The sequence below is a fragment of the Diadema antillarum genome, unplaced genomic scaffold, assembly GCF_040938485.1.
Source record: "Diadema antillarum isolate AM-2024a unplaced genomic scaffold, OU_Dant_1.0 scf00000074, whole genome shotgun sequence".
In the NCBI taxonomy this organism is placed as follows: domain Eukaryota; kingdom Metazoa; phylum Echinodermata; class Echinoidea; order Diadematoida; family Diadematidae; genus Diadema; species Diadema antillarum.
The window spans coordinates 2818388-2837726 of NW_027270963.1; the positions used below are offsets into that span (position 1 = coordinate 2818388).

Consider the following 19339-nt stretch of genomic DNA (forward strand, 5'->3'; position numbering starts at 1 on the left):
CGAGCAAGATCCTGCTACTGCTTTGTTATTGAAACTTCGATATCTACGAAGTATTTCGAAGGACTGCGCACTCAGCAACTCTGAAACTATATCTTCGTTGAACGTGGAGAATCTCGGTAACAATCGTTTTGCTAAAGTAAAGTGAGAAAGCTTGTCTATTTGTTGTAGAAACATTATAAAAAATGCGAAAGTTTGATGCAGCACCACTTGTTTTTCCACTCACATTTCACTATGTGTAGGACTGTAGTTTAACCTTCATAAGCTGATGAGCTGGCTCGCGCTCGCGGCGCGGAGCGGAGCCGGAGCTGGCCTAATTTATTGGCAAGGCTCCTCATACATACACGGTAAACTTGACTCAAAATGTTTAACTGAGGCATTATGCATTGACCATGTTGACTAGTTTAGAAGGCTGGGTAAGTGTGATGTTTTTTCAGTGTTAGACATACCAACATCAGCAAGATGCGATGTGATGATGCTGTGGAATGGAGAATGAATCTTGCTCCTTTCAAAACAAAAGTAACAAAGCACAATCAATGACAATCGAATAGACAGTGCGCTCTCAGAAATTTCAATTTAACCCTAACTTTAGCTAACACCACCTACCATTGAGTCACCACTTCGCACTTGTTCATGCATCTGTCACAGACACAGTTCTGCTGTTTGTCCCTCTTGTGCTGTGTTTAGTTCATCATATCCATAAGTTCTTGTGCATAGAGTAAAATATCCCGTTTGCGGCAGTTTAAGTATTGTTAAGGGTTTTTCCAACTTGTAAACAAATCAGGCAAATTATTTTCAACCATTTCATATATCATAGACAGGATTATTCATTAACGCAATTGTTTTCATAAAAGAAATTTACCATTGACCAACGCAGTTTTCATGATTTACCAGGGCAAAACCCGGCACAATTTTCGCCGATAAGGGCGATATGCGACGTAGTATTTCTGATTGCGGCACGATGTACAATCCCTATGCAATACGCGCGTGCTCCGCGATCTTTAGCTGAACGCCTTCACATGTCTAGCGAACATTGCCGTAAGCGCCATTTCCCATTGCGAAAGCACATGAAAATAGCGGGCTCACATGCATTGGCCGCAAACAAGATCGCAATTCTGGCGATGTTGTTGATGTCTTCCTCGTTTTTCGGAATTTTTTCGACGGTAACATCCACTTTCCGAACAAAAATGGCGGCCCACATCGGCTCGCGAAAGTTCTATTTTATGTGAGGATATGTTTTCAAAATCCATGAGCATCGGGAATACGACAAAAAAATCAAGTTTCTTGGACCATTATTTCTTAATTGTTATGTTAAGTACCGAAAATTTTATTTTGGATGCGATATGTTGTCATTTAGGTGAGAAAATTTCACTTTCGTCAGAGATCGTGCCCATTTTATCGGTTGGTTTTTGTCGATTGCTAGTATGTTAGTATATATGTAGTGTGCATGTAACAGTGCAATGCTGTGTTTAGCGGTATATTACCGTGTATGTTGTACCTGCCGCGAACGGCTGCACGGCCGCTTACTGACGCAGTTACTCTATGTGTAGACCTCTAAAACTTACTCCCGGCTCTAGAAAACTGACTCTTTTTTAACGTAGAGTCAAAAAAAAGGAGAAGATATGTCCTTCCATCACTGTGAAAAATCTGTGTGTGGCTGGGAAGAACTTTATTTTTTGTGGACATATCATGCATACATTGTACAGTACTAGATTGTGTTTGAATTTGGTACGTTTGACACACATATACAATTGTACTACATACACGTGTAACGTCAACTAAACCGTATAGGTGCCTAGTCACCACTTGCGTGTATTTCCTATAGGGCTATGCACATTCCCGGGTTGGCGAACTAACGATAGGCACTGAATTAGTTCGCCGCCCATAACGTGCCACGTATTATTAGCGTGTGTGTTATACACGTGACATACTTCAATGTAGGATGCATTGTGCATCATCGCGTTTGAAAAACTTTGTTAATCTGCCACCTGAAATCCATTCAAAATCAAAAAGGTGAATAAGGAATGTCTTGAGACTAATGAGAGCGATGAAATGTTGCCCCAGCTGATCTCTGATCGTGACATGCGTTACATGCGATGTGAATTTCTGGCGACCTTGTGGTAAATCCACCTTCATATACATAAGGATTGAGAGAATGCAGCAATATTAGTAGAACACATCAGTGAAAGTTTGAGGAAAATTGGACAATCCGTTCAAAAGTTATGAATATTTTAAGTATCTGCGCAGTCACTGCTGGAAGAGAGGACTACTACAGTGTATGATGTCACATGCGTACAACTACATAAGGAAAATAAAAAGAGAATTTCACAAAATTTTACTTTTTGAATAAAGTGCATATTTCTTCGACTTGCTACTGATGTGTGTTAAGGGTAATATTATTCCCCCTGCCTTCTGAAAGAGAAGTCGAGTGTTCTTTTGTTATGCGAGAAAAATGGAAATATGTTGAATTTTCTTTATTCTTCCTTTATATCGTACTCATGTGACATCACAAGCTATAGTAGTCTTTTCATCCAGCCTTGACTGACTGAGTAGAAACTTCAAAAATTCATAACTTTTGAACGGATTGTCTGATTTTGCTCAAACTCTCACTGATGTGTTCTACTAATATTGCTGCATTCACTCAACCCACATGTCTATAAAGGTGAACTTGTCCTTTAATGCTAATCGACGTCAGAGTGTGTTAACATGATAGGTCGGACACGTCCACTTTTTCATAGGGGGAAGGCGATATTTTTGAAGGAAAGTTTAATAGTTAAATCTCACATATCATGTGACTGTCCGATGGCGACCCTATGAGAGTACTGGCGAATGGTGAATTGCATGTGTTGTGTGTGTGCATGGGTGCCAGATTGAGAATCTGATGGTCTGATGCAGGTGCATTAACACATGTATGCAAGCTGCATGCTGGCAGCTCAATGCTAGTATTCTTGTCGGGTCACCAGATGGAAAATGCCAAAAATATGTGTTTTTCCCCATAAATTTATAAGTTGTTTTCATCACAAACTGCATGCCAAAAATACATGTTTTTCCCCATAAATTTATGAGTTGTTTTCATCACAAACTGCATGCCAAAAATATATGTTTTTCCCCATAAATTTATGAGTTGTTTTCATCATAAACTGCATGGAAGAGAAAGGTAAGAATTTAAATTTTCACATGACGAGATAATCAAAGGATGAAATATCAGTTTTACCTGTTATTTTTAATAATCTTTATAAAAAGTGGCGACTTCATGGTAATTGTCATTTGATAGGTTTATAAAAGTAAAAGGCAGTCAGTGTATACAACTTACAAGTTACAACTGTATGTGTGTGTCTTTCACTATCCAGCAACACGTGTACGTGGTCAAAGTGGTTGTAGCCATTTATAGCCTGAGTTGCTGGATAGATCCACACTTGTGTATAGACCCTACTGTAATTTTAAGCCTAATACAGTTAGGCCCTCGGTCTACATAGATCAAAGCCGAGTACATGATGATTTACATACCTATCTATACCACAGAGAAGCTTGATGATGTAGCCATGTGGGGAACCTGCTGTGTGTTACATGCAACATGCAATGTCTGTGAGTACATCGCATGCTACCACCACCTTGTAAAACAATGAAAATACTGTATTTGCCAGTAATAAAGCTGCAATGCTGGATAAGCTGCATTCTGACTTTGGTGATGGGAAAAAAAAATTGTTTTTAGAAACTTTTTTTAAGAAACTTTATTTCTGCATGTTTTTGTGTGTTCAAATCCTAACAATGTATTTAAGCTTGTTTTACAATCTGAAGTTTTGCAGAATGATGCAAGGTGTGTGTCAGAATTTTAATATTTCAGTGTTTAATGTGAAAAATGACTGAGTGTGTGTGCGCAAACCTCAGGCCTTTGCCTAGGAAGTAAGATCTTGTTCGAGAGGACTTGCAATTAAAACAGGTGAACATTTGGGACAAGACCAAAAAAAAAAAAGTGGAGAGAACAGACCATGAGAATGCATTGGAAGCCATTTTAAGAAATTACTGTAAGTTGTCTAGAATGTAAGAAAAATAGGTTTCAGGGCAGCCCTTGCGAGCAGCTGAAGTCCCAATGAACCAAAACTCTGTGGTAGCACTGCAATTGATAATCAATTGGAAGTCCCCCAATCAATTGTAGTTTTGCTATTGATTTTAAATCCATTTTATAAAAGAAAGCCAATGAGAATGGAGTGGAAAAAAAAACTGAAGAAAAATGAACTGTTTAGAAGGTATGGTAATTGGTAAATGAGGTTATCACTTTGCGAGATGATCATGCAGTGTGAAGTACTTGTACTTTGCATGTCAGTATGGCTACACACAGCGAGTTCCCCGCACTCATCCGCGGCGATATCCATCTTCTCTGTGTGTAGGAATACAGGTTGTATGTCCAGCATAGTGATACGCATGTGGCTGTATCCAGCCACTCGGAATATGGAGCCTACAACCCCACACAAGTGGCTGGATGGTAAAGATATACGAGTGTGGTTGTATACACTGTCTTCCTAAAAATGTTTGACTTAGGGACGGGGGAGAAAACATAGGAAAGTGTTTCTGCAAAATATTTTAACATTGTTGACAGCAACCAATACATTATAGCCGGACTTGATGCTAACTTTTTTCTCTAGTGTCCATTCAGGCCACTTGACCCTAAAACGGCTGGGGGGGGGGGGGGGGGGGGGAGGGGGGGTGTTGAATCACCCCCTCGACATTTTCCATGACTATTCAGCCATGCGAAATTTTTTGACCGCGCCGTTCCCTGACTTTCTACTTTCAAGTTTGGCACATCTTATGACATCGTTTTTGTGAAAATTGGGCATACCGTTACGATGCTGCATGACTTTTTATACATGCCTGTCAGACCGAAAATGGCTCAAAAACGTGATTTTGTGTTGGAAGTGTGCTATGGAAATATGGATTTTTTTTCACCGTATTCAAAGATACATATGATTATTTTCACTTTCATTGGCTGAAATGAATCAATTTTAGCATACAGCTGTAATTACACTGTATGCTTGAAATACATGTAGGTTCTGTCATAAATTTTGCAAAAAAAAATGATAAATCAAAAGGTCAAAAAACAAAGAAATACATATGAAATTCATAAAACAATACAATACATAAATCGATTTTGACACCAGATTTTTTTCATGTACATTGTTAAGAATGCTAAAAGAATGTTATAACCAAAAATTACGATTCTAGGAGCTTTATTTTCTGATTTAGAGCAAGATGAATGATTTTATTCATACATTGGCATAATTAAATAATACAATGAAAATGTCAATTTCTTGTTTTGTAGTTTGGTAGATTACGCCACAAGTAACATATGTGCCAATTTTCATGGTGATTACGTGATCGACGGCCGAGATCTCGGGAGGTGGGGGGGGGGGGGGGGTTGATTCAACCCTCCCCCAGCCACAGAACAGCCAAAAAACCCCGGCCTGGTTAGGGTTAAAGGGATCGTATAGTTTTGGTTGAGACCTAATTTCAGGTTTATAACATTTTTTGGTGAGATAATGAGAAACCTCTCATGAAATATGAAGGAGCATGTAATTCCATGAGGAATTCAACAATTATTTGATGAAAATTGGTTTTGAAATGGCTAAGATATCCAAAACAGAGCAATTCTAATAAAGTATGGGACCCACCTTTTATTACGATCGCCTTGTTTCACTTCGTTTTGGATGTTTCAGTCATTCCAAACCCGGTTTTCGTCAAATAAACTGTGAATTCCTCTTAAAATGGTATGCTCTGTACTATTTTATTAGTGTTTTCTTGGTATCTCGCAAAAAGTTAAAAGCCCAGTTCTCATCTCCACCAATACTGTACCATCCCTTTAAAAATCTGTTAATTTGAAATTTTGCTGGTCCGAAAAAGAAATGTAGTGGCCCGTAACAAAAGGACACATAAAATTCTATTTTGAATCTTAATTGCGTGATCAGGCCAGCAAAACGATCTTATTAAAATTTTGATGGTCCTACATAAATATTTAGTGGCCCTGAGCTACTAGGACAATGCTAATGTCGAGGCCCGATTATGAATTTGACCTAGAATGATTAACATTGATCTGTCATTTGTGGTTATGAATGATCAGGGACTTTCTCTTCAGGTGCATATTTGAAGCATTGCATATATGTACAATATAAGGAATACAACTGACTCCCGTTATAACAAAGTCTTCAGAACCAACAGTTTTTTCTTTAGTTATATCAAAATTTCACTATAACTGAACCAACTAAAAAAAAAAAAAAATAGAGCTGATAATGTTAGGGCGTGAATTCCAGTTGGAACTGGAATTTCGTTACTAACTGTGTTAATTATAACAGGAGTGCACTGTAGCCGCACTTCCTGATTTAACTTCAAACCCTTTACAAGCCTGATCAATTTAGGATGCAAATAATGTGCTCTTGGCGACTTTTATCAAATTCAAATTATGAAGAAATGCATACACTGTACATATGGTTTGGCTAGGGACAGTTGCATTATGAAGAGTTGCTTCATCAACTCATTGGTATAACTAGAGAGTACATGTAGCTGTTATGCATAGATGCTGCATAACAGGTGTACATTTGTATATATTTTGATTGGTTTATCTCTTCTATGTAAATGTTTACACGTGTATGTGTTTGTACTACATGTAAAAGGGTGTATACAATGTACTTGAACGCATGATCACAAACACCATTTTTGTTGAGCCCACTGGAGGTGAGGGAGACTAAGGGATCGCTTGCGGCGTCTGTCTGTCCGTCGTCCGTCCGTAACGCTACAAAAACTTAAATTACTTTGTACTGAGTGCTTCAATGTCAATCAAACTTAGAGTGAAGAGTGTTTATGCAAAGTTACACATGTTATCAAACAGGAAGGTCACCTTAAGGTCAAAGGTCATAGGCAGGGGTCAACAAACTTTAAGGGGCCAATGTTAAGTTTTTACGCCGTGTTTTGATTATGGCTCATAACTTTTGATTGGTATCTCCATTTGTGACCAAACTTGGATGGTAGGTGTCCCTTGAAGAGTTGAAGGTCACCAGAAGGTCAAAGGTCACAGTATTGGGTCAACAGATTTTTAGGGTCCAATGTTAAGTTTTTATGGCGCGTTTCGATTATGGCTCATAACTTTTGAATGGTAAGTCTGTTTGTGAACAAGGTGTACCTTGGGGAGTTGAAGGTCACCACAAGGTCAAAGGTCACAAACAGGGGTCAATGTTATTAAAGTTTTTACGGCACGTTTCGATTATAGCTTATAACTTGCTCGGTAGGACTATTTGCTACCAAACTTTGATGGTAAATGTCTCTTGGGGAGTTGAAGGTCACCACAAGGTCAAAGGTCACAAACAGGGGTCAACAAACTTTTATGGGCCAATGTTCAGTTACAAAGCTCTTTTTGTGCTAATACTTTGCCTTGATTCCATGTTATAACAATCCAAGTTAGATTTTTACAAATGTGTTGTGGTACATTTGTGGGCACTTGCCTTGTTAGATATTGCGTTTCGTGTAACTACAGTCATTTATCTTTTGATCGATGTGAAAATGATGAAAATACATAAAAAACTTGGGTAAACATTCATGAGCTGAAGATAGGATATTTGACTGATATTTTGCCAGAATTTCTATTATAATTATAGAAACAGAAATCTAAAGTATAAAAAAAAGGCTTCACAAAATCTATGTAGAAAACTCTTGTTTTGTATTATTTGCAAATTCCTCTCACACTAGTCCCTGTATAGTTATGTGTCTTGCATGATATACATTTTGTATTCAGTTTATGCTTGTGAATTTTAGTCTTGTATTTTGATAGTTACCGACTATATGATTAATTTGCTGTATGTGTTTTTATGCAGGCTATTATTGTCATACCTGGACAACTTCGTGGAAAAACAGAAATCAAAAAACTTGCACTGCTGGAGTTTTCCCTCTGCATGTGAACAATACTATGCCTCGATTTGGGGCAAAGACATACGGGCGAAGTGTCCGTAGTGAGGGCAGTGACCACTTTGATGATTTATGGAACAAAACCCGTGTTAACCACAGACCTGTGACGCGACTATCACCAGCCAAGAGACCCGCAAACAGTCAGCAGACCTCGCGTCAGTTGAGATCGTCACCAGCCAAACCATCAAGAATGGCCAACTCCGAGAGCTCTCGTCCAACACGACAGAACACTTTCTTGAGAGAGGATGTTGTCGGCGTGACCAGTCCAAAGCGCAGGAGACGCACCAGCGGAGCTGATGATCCCTTTAGCTTCAGTAGCGACGATGACAAGTTCCCTGTCAAGAACTCCTCCAATGTAGACACAAAAAATGCAACTGGCTCTTCCAGTAGTACCCGTCAGTCAAGGACATCATTGCAGTTTGATAATGGTGTTGATTCAAGGAACAACTCCAAAGGTGCCATGAGCACAAGGAGTGGGGCAAAGGATAAGACACTTGCTGGACAAACTTTGATCACGCAATTTTCTCACAGAACCAGAGGATCAGCTCCTAATGAGAGGAGAGACGACAGTGGTGTCAGTGTGGACAGCCGTGATGATGGCGTTGGAAGAAGTTCCAATGGATCAACCTCGCTAGGTAGCACTCTTTCTTCAGGTAGTGTCCGTCCTGTCAGGAAGCAGGGAGGGAAACTTGAGACTGTTCAGGAACAGGATTCACAGAGCTTGGTGTCAAGTGGTGGTATGTCTTCGCAAAGTTCATCGGACAGTGCCTACTCGCAGAGAGGAGCATCAAAGCCTGTGCAGGGCTCCAGCCAAACATCAGCCAGGACTCTTAAAACTGACACCCCAGTCTCAGGATCCAGTGAGGACTTTATACCTGTCAGTGACGACTCTGACGACCCGGAAGTCACAATTATGTCAAGTACTAAGAGACAGAACAAGGGTCTGGAGTCAAGCCAGTCTGTTCGGCCTTCAAACTCTCTGTCGCAATCGTCGACATCAAAACCACATCTCAAAGCGGTGAAGTCTCTGCCTCCAGCCAAGCCTTCGCCCGCAGCTTATGATGAGTTTGATTTTGATGAAGATGACAATGAGAAGGAGGCACCCGCACTCAGGAAAGTGAAGTCTGCAGGCAGTGTTGAGACTGTGAAGAAGATCTTTAATAGTCCAAAGAAGGTAAGTGTTTGGCAATCTACAGCTTTATGCATGTTTACAAAGATAAATATCACACATACATGTACAGAAATTCTCAGTGCCATGTCCAAAATTCATTACATGCATATCACATCTTTAAAAGCCACCATTTAACATTGGGAGCAGTGATTACAAAAAAAAAACCAAAAAAAAGGAGAAAATGTTCGAATTAACTTATTTGATGCATACAGCTGTATACACGTGTATGTATAGTTCCGGTGTATCACAAAACATCCTACCTTACAAAGATTTTGCAATAAAGCTGCAACATACATTGTATAAGGAGATATCAGCGATTCTCTCAATAGACTGTCGTGGTGATGGTTTATTTTAAAACGGTTTTTAATAAAACTATTGTTCACATTTTGTGTAGTTAACAATTACTTAACATTGATTAGACCGATTAACATTTTCTTGTGGGTATATCTATCCCTAACTCTCATTTTAGAACCATTTTGAAGCACTGAAACTTTTTTTTTATGCCTCCGCCAACGAAGTGGCTGGAGGCATTATGTTTTCGGGTCGTCCGTACGTCCGTCCCGTTTTGTTTTTGTCCATATCTCAAGAACCGTAAGGTGGTTTTGCATCAAACTTGGTATGAGGGTATATCCTGGGGGGATAATACTTTGTGTGGATTTTAGGGTCAAAGGTCACGGGTTATTTTGTGAAAAAAAAGGTTGAAATTTCATGGTTTTCTCCATATCTCGCAAATGGTTCTAGGTATCTTCATGGAACTTAGTATATATGCATGTACCGATGGGCAGTGATTATCTAGGGAAGTTGGGGTCATGGTTCAAAGGTCATGGGTCAAAGGTCAAGGTCAACTCCTCAAAATATCACTACTTTCCTTATTGTTGCCTTAAGGATTTTTTTTTTAAACTTGATGTGTGCATATATAACCCAATATATATTCTGTGGGAAGTTTCTTGCCAAAAGGTCAAAGGTCAAAAGGTCAAAGGTCAAGTGAAAGTGCTAAATTGCACTTCTTCCTCCATATCTCAAAAATAACTCAAGGTATTATCATGAAACTTACATATTTTTGCATGTTCTACCTAACAGTGATTCTCTTTGGAACTGTGAGGTCAAAGGTCAAAGGCCAGGTTTAGATAATACTATTTTACCATTTGATACTGAAATTATACTTTTTCTCAATACCATGAAAATTACTCAATGCATAAACTTATAAAAGGGTCAAAAGTCTTAAAGTAAAAATCATCAGTTCCCCCAAATACCTGCACTCTGACGTTTTAATCATTCATCCAATTGAACCTAGTTCTAGGAAAGTCAACATTCAGCACATTTGTGGCAAACCTGTCATTTTAAAATGTTGCCAATTGTGTGAAACTGTCATCACACATTGTCAAGACATTGTACTATAGACCTGTTAGGAGAACCATGCATTATGGCGGAGGCATACACCAGTCGCCGTAGCGACATTTCTAGTTTTTTCATTATATGTGCAAATTATGTTAGCAAGGGGCTTGGACAGAAGGAAGTACTTTATTTTTATGCATCAATTAACAAAGTTCTGTGTATGTGTCTGAAATTCCCTCAGTACAATTCATGTGTAGGTTATGTTTATACAGGGAGGATTTCATCTGGAAGTAAGCTCAGAATGCCATCCACCAGAATGCAGGATAAGGGGGTATCGCACCGGGCTTGGAACTAGTTCGCGACTAGTTCACAACTCTAGATTTTGCTAGTTGCAGAGTCGTCTCCGAGACGTCTCCAGAAAATTACAGAGTCTCCGATTAGTCGCCAGTTAGTCGCAAGAAATTCAAACTTGTTCGATTTTTCGCAAAGTCTCCGAGACGTCTCCATCAGTCGCGGAGACGTCGCGGAGACTAATCGTATCCGCGACTACTGAGACGTCTCCGTGACGTCTCCGCGATGTCTCAGAGACGTCTCTGAGACGTCGCCGAGACCTGCTGGAGACCAGAAAAACTGGTGAGAGGTTGCGGAGACGTCTCCGCGATTTCTCCGCGACTCTATTGACGCTGTTTGACCTACTTTAAAAACCACATGACCTATCTGTGTGCTGACATCCTGCCCAGACCAAGTCTGGTGATCCTGCAACGGCTCCCTCATATTTGAAATTTTTTGGCACCTGCCATAACTCGTCTCAGAGACGTCTCCTTGGTGAGACCGCAAGACATTTTTATGTTGGAGACGTCCCTGCGACTGCTGCGACTGATAAGTTGGAGACGTCGCGGAGACGTCTCCGTTGGTGAGATACTAGCTATAATAAAGCAGAGTTATTTTTTGTGAATGCTTCTCAAGAAGTATTTATGAGCAATACAAATGAGGGAAGATGATGACCGTCACACATATTTTTATACAGTCGACAATGGGAGCGTTGGTTTAAAGCACAAGTTCACCTTCAGAGACATGTAGATTGAGTGAATGCAGCAATATAGAACACATCAGCAATAGTTTGAGGAAAATCGGACACTCCGTTCAAAAGTTATGAAATTTTGAAGTTTCTGCTTAGTCACTGCTGGATGAGAAGACTACTACACCTTGTGATGTCACATGTGTACAACGATTATAAAGAAAGTATTAAGGAAAATTCAAGATATTTTCACTTTTATCGCATAATAAAAGAACGTTTGACTTTCAGAAGGCAGGGGGAATGATATTACCCTTAATATGCGTCAGTGACAAGTCAAGGAAATGTGCACCTTTTTCAAAAAGTACAATTTTGTGAAATTCTCTTTATATTTTCCTTATATCGTTGTACGCATGTGACATTATACACTAGTAGTCTTCTCATCCAGCAGTGACTGTGCAGATACTTTAAAAATTCATAACTTTTGAAAGTATTGTCCGATTTCCCCAAACTTTACAGATGTGCTCTACAAATATTGCTGGGCAATTCCGCAGTTAGGTGGACATGACATGGATAAAAGAAATGTGCCTCTTTATCTTACTCTTTAATCTAGGTATCAACTAATGCCATGGATGTTCACCAATCATTAAGGTCTTTCAAATTCAGTAGATTTTATCTTTCGTATTGATTGATTTCGCGAGATCTAAAACCATCATTTAAAATGTACATGTGGGACTGGGGATGCTGAAATTCACTTAAATACAAATTACAGTGGGTTCCTTTGGAATTTTTTCCTCAAAGTTTTGCTACAGGGTAAAAGATAAATACATTTAAATACTCCAGAAGTCATGTGACATTTTGTCAATTACAAAAGGGTGAAATGACCTGCGGAATTACTCCGGACAAATGTAACGTTACCAACCGTAACGTTACTAACCATGCTTTTGGGGGTCTAGCTAAGAAACTATTCGTCGAACTGCTAAAAAACATTGTGTGAACATTTGTCATGATGCAATAATTGAAATTAATGCAACACTTTGTTTGAAGTAACTTGAATTTTTGCACACTTTTTGTTACAAGACATTGATTTTTTTGTCATGTCCTTTTTTCGTAACGTTACTAACCAGCCCTTTAAGTTGCCATAGCAATGCTATTATTTCTTGGATTGTATTCATTCTTTTCTGTATCATAAACCTGGGAATGATGAACATGTTTTTGACATAATTTTGGCTTGAAATGAATAAATGGTAATTAAGTAGTAAAAACAAATATCTAAATTTGTTCAAATGTAACGTTACTAACCGCGGAATTGCCCTGCTGCATTCACTCAATCCACACATATGAAGGTGGACTTGTCCTTGAAGGTGTACGGCATTTTCAGTACCTGCTGCAGCTACATGAAAAATGTGTAATACAATCAGACCTGTCTCGGCGACCACCTGTCTATAGTGACCGACTGCCGTATACGACCACTAAAAACAATTCCCTCAGAGAGAAAAAGCATGTAAAAGAACCTGTCTATAGTGGCTACCTGTCGATAGGCCTAATTGCCACTTTTTTCATCTCCCTTCGGTGGCTGCTATAGACAGGTTGGGCTGCATTCTGTTACACCCCGTTCAGACTGTCCCCCATCTCCCGGGGGAAGGGGGAGAGAAATTTTTCTCATTTTACGACTGACCGTCCACACATCCCCCCCCCCCCCCCCCCCCCCCCCCCCAATGAGCGGGAGATGGGCACCCGGGGATGTGTGGGCTAGGTCAACGTCGTGGTAACGTAAGGCACGCCCGCACATGCTAGCGCGGGAAATGCAATTACCTTGAAGCTAGAAATGTTAGCCGAGCACAGTATATACGGTACGGTAATAATATTAGCACAGAACAATTGCATGGTGATCACTGTTGAATTGTCGAACTTGATAACGGGCTTGCTACATCGAGGATGAATGAGAGTGGGATTGTATTATTCGTCGGATTGATTAGCTTCAAGCTAATGAAGATTGTCAGTAGTTTTAAACTGAGACAATTATACAATTTGAAGCGTCGGAGACAACGTTTCCAGCGGATGATTGTAACATTATTATTAGCAAAAGTCAACATTTTAACCTGAAATCGCGGTGTATGACATGTACCGAAGCACCGCTGCACTGGCCTGGATGAAGCTGTAGTCACGAAATTGTTTATGTTTACCATGGTCAACCTGAGCGGAAGCAGTTCTCTCGACACCACATTTTGCGCATGCGCACTTATGATTAAAACAGGTGCGCGATCTCGGATTACGAGCCAAGGTCGCTCTTCCTTCGAAAAACCCGCGGGATAGAACCGGGAGACGGGGGGCAGAAGAGCAGAGCGTCCAGACTGTCGATTTTCCGGGGGATGTCCCGGGTACCTGGGATCTCCCGGGGGATGTCCAGGGACATGGGGGGGACAGTCTGAAGGGGGGGGGGGGTTAGTGCCTACATTCAAGTGGTTTCACCACAAGCACACCAAACAAATTTCAAGCATGGGAGTTTTCTTCTGAGTAGCTTTCTATGGACTGCAAACAATCTTCCACGATATTAATCATAGTTTTAGAAGTAAAAAGAAAGAAAGAAAAAAAGAATTATTTGTGCTCAACATTTGTCTTTGCCACCCCCCCTTGCATGTTTGGGATGTATAAGCTACTTGGTTGTAACTTTACAATGGACATATTCACATTGTACCATACAAATTATTTGTAATGCTTGGGAAACACGGATTCAGCGTAATATGTACATGTAAGTCCTGCACGAATGCATGGAAATATTCTAAAGATGATAAATCATCTAGACTAAGCAACAGTCGCACTAAGTACTATGTAGTTGAAGTTTATACTTGAACACCAACACAATGTCTGAGAGTCTGACCACAAATTTGAAAGTTAGCATACAGAAGAATATGTCTACCATATTTCTCAGTGAAAGGCAACACCTGCAGATACTGTATGCATCCTTACTTTAAAGGGAAGCAGTCCTGAGATTTTCACTGTACTGATAATTAAGAAGAGTAAAAAATATAACCTTTTACCAATTTATACGCGTGGACATCAAAAATTGTCTCCGTACGCGATTTTTAAAAAATAATTCCTGCAAGCGATCGTGTAAGAGTGTGCCAAAAGGTACAACGTCATTGATGCCCTACTCTCAAGTTGACAGCCGTGCCTCAGAAAACCAATTTAAGTGTTCAAAATGATCATATCTGATTTTTTCATAAAATGTGACAATATGTGGTTTTATTATTTCAAACAAAATATTTCAAGCTTAGTTATATATACAATTAATATAAAAATAAATAGTAAACATGTATTTATAAATAACTAGGGATGACGAGCAGAACACCGCTGGAAAGAGTTGTGCATCAATGACGTATGACTCTCCGCCAAGACTTGCTCATTTGCAGAGTCACACTTTTTTAACCGAAATGTACGAGCTTATTTGGTGATTTAAAAGTTTGTTTTTGATGAAAGTAGTTCATTGGAGGTACCAACAACAACATATTTTTTTTTAATTTCGTGAGGACTGCGTCCCTGTAACTCCTTTAATATTTAGAAGAAAAGCAAAAAGAAAGAATTTACATGTATTTATAAGCAAAAAAATAAAAGAATGAGCAGATACGGAAACACACATTTAAAGTGCCAGTTTTTAGGAAGATTTGTGACAGATGATGAACAGGGCCAATGACACTTATGGCAAGTTATGAATTGTCCTCCATTCAGTGGTCATCAATTATACACGAATGTGTGGGATACTTGACATTCGTTACCGACTTGTTGATGTTTCACACTAGCCATTGGCATGATGAATATGTCATGTATGTTGTGCATCACAACAATGTCATTTTACCCAGCACTTGTGCACAAGGGTTGAAGGATTTATAACAGCAGTCTGGCTGTTTAGTGCTCGTAATATTCCTAAATTGAATGTCAGTCAGTTTCAGAGGCATTTAAATGGAGAATGCTGTACAAGTTTGTTTTTGTTTTTGTTTTCAACTGATTTCAGTGAGGCAGGGTGCCAAAAGACAACATTAATACATGTATATTTGCCAGCACATGGGCTGCAGGTTCTCTTCAGGAATTGAGATCACATACTGGTAATCTGTACTGTAAAACAAGAAATATTCACGGCATTCAGTTTTTGCGGATTAGAGCTGATGGCCTTTCTCGCTGCATGAAATTTACAGGCATTCAATGCCTAAAAGTGTAGACAAGAACTTTCTTGTGCATTTTAATTTTGTGGATCTTAGCTTCTCGAGAAATGTGCGAAAATTTTATGCAAGCAAAAATGTCTGGTTTTACAATAGTTTGGATGCGGCCTGTACGTAGCAATACTCAAAATCTGACCATTTTGATTAACCCGTTGAAGATGAGTTCTGAGTATACTCAGGCAGGTGTCTATGGGAAATGCATGTTGTAGCAAAATCAGCCAGTCCTCAACTGGTCAAACCAGTATAAAATTGCAGGTACAAAGGTGTATACACATGATACTTTGTACATGGGACTGTGTATCATATGCAACCTATAGGGCGCTCACAGGTAAATATTTCCCCATAGAGATGTGAGTTGAAATTCAAAATTAAAAAAATTCTGTAAAATGCTGTAAAACGAATGTTTGCACGCATTTTAATTTCGCGAATTTTGCGAGAGCCAAGATTCGCAAAATTAAAATGCACATGAAAGTTCTTGTCTACACTATAAGCATTGAATGTTAGAGGCAACTCGCGAAAAATTTCATGCCGCGAAAAAAGCCATCGGCTCCAATTTGCGAAAATTTCATGCCGCGAAAATATTGTGTTTTACAGTAGCTGGTAGAAATGAGGTGTTTCATCTTCCCTAACCTGAAAAAGTGAGATAGTATGTATAATACCCTTTCATCCATCAAATTTCCAAGGGGGGTTCTTCAGCTCAAACTCTGTCCAAGGGTTCGCAAAGCCAGACTACAAGTTCTTTTCACTCAAAAAATCACCTATTTTCTGTACATGCACCCAATCAAATATACAACTTGTAGTCCGGGCTTCAAATTCCATGAGAAAAGCTTTCATCTTCCAACCAAAATGCAGTTTGTAGATGAATTCATACTCAATATCTGCAGCTATTCAGTTTTTTGCCAAACTGCATTTCTGATTTTTAATTAACTTTTTTCTTCATTTATTTTAGTATCTTTGGTACGATTTTGTGAAGCCGTCAGGGACATTATATTATATTTACAGGTTTGACCGGATTCATGTGACCATCTCTCGGCATTGTTACTGGCTTTTAATACTAGTTTTAATATCAATGAAGGACTAGCTGCAATGTTTGCCATAATTGTAAACAACAACAGATGACTTCCAAACTCACATACCTGGGAATTGAGCAGAGTATGAATTGCTTGTACACAAACCAATGTACAGGATATTACTGTTTATGCCAAATATTTCGCGAGGTTTTTATTTTCGCGAATTATGCAAGTCGAGTGCTATTCGCAAAACAAAAGACACCCGAAAATATTGACTCTGATCCCGATGTGAATGTGATGTACGCATGTACCCTTCTCCGTTCAGTACAGGACTCCACGATCGCGAAATTTAACCACTCACGAAATCGTCGGGAATTCCAGATTCGCGAAAATCTAGACTCTCGAAATATATGGCATATATACAGTAGGCCTATATGCTGAGATGCATGCACCATACTGACCCACAAATCTATCTATTACAAGCCTAACCAGCCTTTGAACGTCATAACAGACTTGCAAGGGGGGGGGGGGGGGGGGGGGAATCTTGGCCCTGTTGCATAAAAAAATGCAATTGAACAATATCTGAAAATCAAACAGTCAGTCAGGTATCAGCCAATCAGAATTAAGTATTCAGAGACTTATATTTGATTTTCTGCTATGTTTGATCTCAACTTTTATGCAACAGGGCCTTGGTTTCATTCTCCTTCAGATGAATGCAGTGTGTAAAAAAGAAAAAAGAAACAAACAAAAGAGATAGGTGCAAATGTACCTTAGCTTTGCAAGTTTCCTCATATTTTACTTGCCCTGCAATCAATTTTGGTTACCCTAAGCATGCCCTAAGTGAGTGGACATGTTGGTTTGGAGTGTCTGGCTCTTTACTGTGTCCGGTGTAGCCCTTTATAGGGCTTTTTACACTTGCAAATTTTTGCTTAGTCCCGTACCAACGGTGGGGCTAAGGTGGGGGGGCCTTAGCCCCACCGTTGGTACCGGTCTTTCCTTAGCCCACTTTCCGTTTACACTTGTTTTTGCGAAAGTGGGCTAGCCCCACCAATAATCCCGTACTATCTGGCCCTGCAATTGCGGTGCCAAGCAAACGAGTGTAAACAGAACGAAAAAATAATCCGGGGCTAAGCGATGGAGACGAAGTCCTACTCCCACTGACCAATCAGAAACGAGGTAATCAAGTGCTGTCGGTGCGTGCGTGTACTTGTAGGAGCTACAGTGCACAGCGTAATCATGAATATTCATGTGGTTTAGAAAGTACGGGGCTAAGAAATACGAGTGTAAAAAGGTCAGTTTTCTCCTTAGCCCAGGACAAGAGCGAAGTACGGGATTTATTTGCGAGTGTAAAAAGCTGAAAAAATTGGTACGGGACTAACGATAGTTCTTGGTCAGAGAAAGTACAGGGTTAAGAAACACAGTGTAAAAAGGGCTTATGGTGATCTTCTCTTTGTAATTCGCTGTGCCATTCACATTTGAAAGCAGTGACACATGGACACACGCATTGTACACTTGTGCGTGATGTGATGTCCACATGCAATGTAAACACATGCACACGAGGCAAACATACATTGCTGGGCTGCACTTGAGCTCAGAACTACACACTCTACTAGCTTGTTGTATGATGCAAATATTTCCCTCGAGTATGTACACTGTAGATGTAGAAATACAAGAATGTGGCATGTTCCCAGGGTTAGGGCTTTATGACTAGTTGATTGGTGTTCACAATTTCTTTAAGGTCACAGCACAGCCCTGAAGCCATCTGTAGAATACATGAAGGTCTCCTGACTATCCATTGCACATTAACTTTAGTAGATGGGTCTACAGATCACAAGGTCTGGAGCTATGTATTCGATCAAAATGCAGTACTTTATGTGTCATTGATGTTTGATTATTTCATTATATTTTTTCCCTTTAATTTCTCCTGCTCCATCTAAGCTCTGCTCCTAAAAAATAATTTTATTTTCTTTTTAGTAGCGATGTCATTTAACAGTAATATCAACTGAAATACCAAGAATCACAATGCCCAATGTTTACCTTGACTCTCAAAAGGACGAACTCATTAAAATAGCAAGATGAGTCTCATAAAACTGCACCTTCAATGGTGTGATAGTCATTGCTATGTGAAAAATGTTCTGCAATGTAGGATTGTGAGCATGGCAAGAGATGGTTTAGAAATAGAATGGAATGGCATTGAAAAAAACCTGTCTTGCTATTGTGAGCAGACACACTATGGGAAGGTAGGCCTACATACCATTGAGTATTATGCTTAAATTTCAGCTGACTTCGCTATTCACAACTTCACAGAAATTTGCTTAAAAAACAAAACAAAACAATGCTTGCCGAAGGTTTGTAGGTGTGAAAATAAAATAAAATGGAATTCAAATATTCTCGAAATCAGTAAAAGTCATCAGTCAGATGACCAGAATGTTCAATATTGACAAAACTTTGCGAAAAAAAAGATATTGACAAAACTCACTTCACACCAGGGTGAATGAAGTGAAGGTAAGGTGCATGGCATGATCAGAGTAAGACAGAAAAGCAGTACCTCACAAAGTTTTAAAGATACAGTTTACCTTTGGGAGCAGTGATTTTAAAAATTTTCGAGTTTCACATTTGATGCATATGTGTAGGTCAGTTGTATCAC

General features: G+C 39.5%; 1 protein-coding gene across 1 annotated transcript in view; it reads left to right on the top strand.

Moving 5' to 3' along the window:
- The window catches only part of LOC139717356 (uncharacterized), a 23525-nt gene continuing 4186 nt past the window's right edge, over window positions 1-19339 (top strand). Inside the window, exons 1-2 of the mRNA XM_071628861.1 lie at window positions 1-116; window positions 7854-9118. Coding sequence (XP_071484962.1) covers window positions 7946-9118 — 1173 coding nt within the window. The 5' untranslated portion in view covers window positions 1-116; window positions 7854-7945. The remainder of the gene's footprint in view (window positions 117-7853; window positions 9119-19339) is intronic.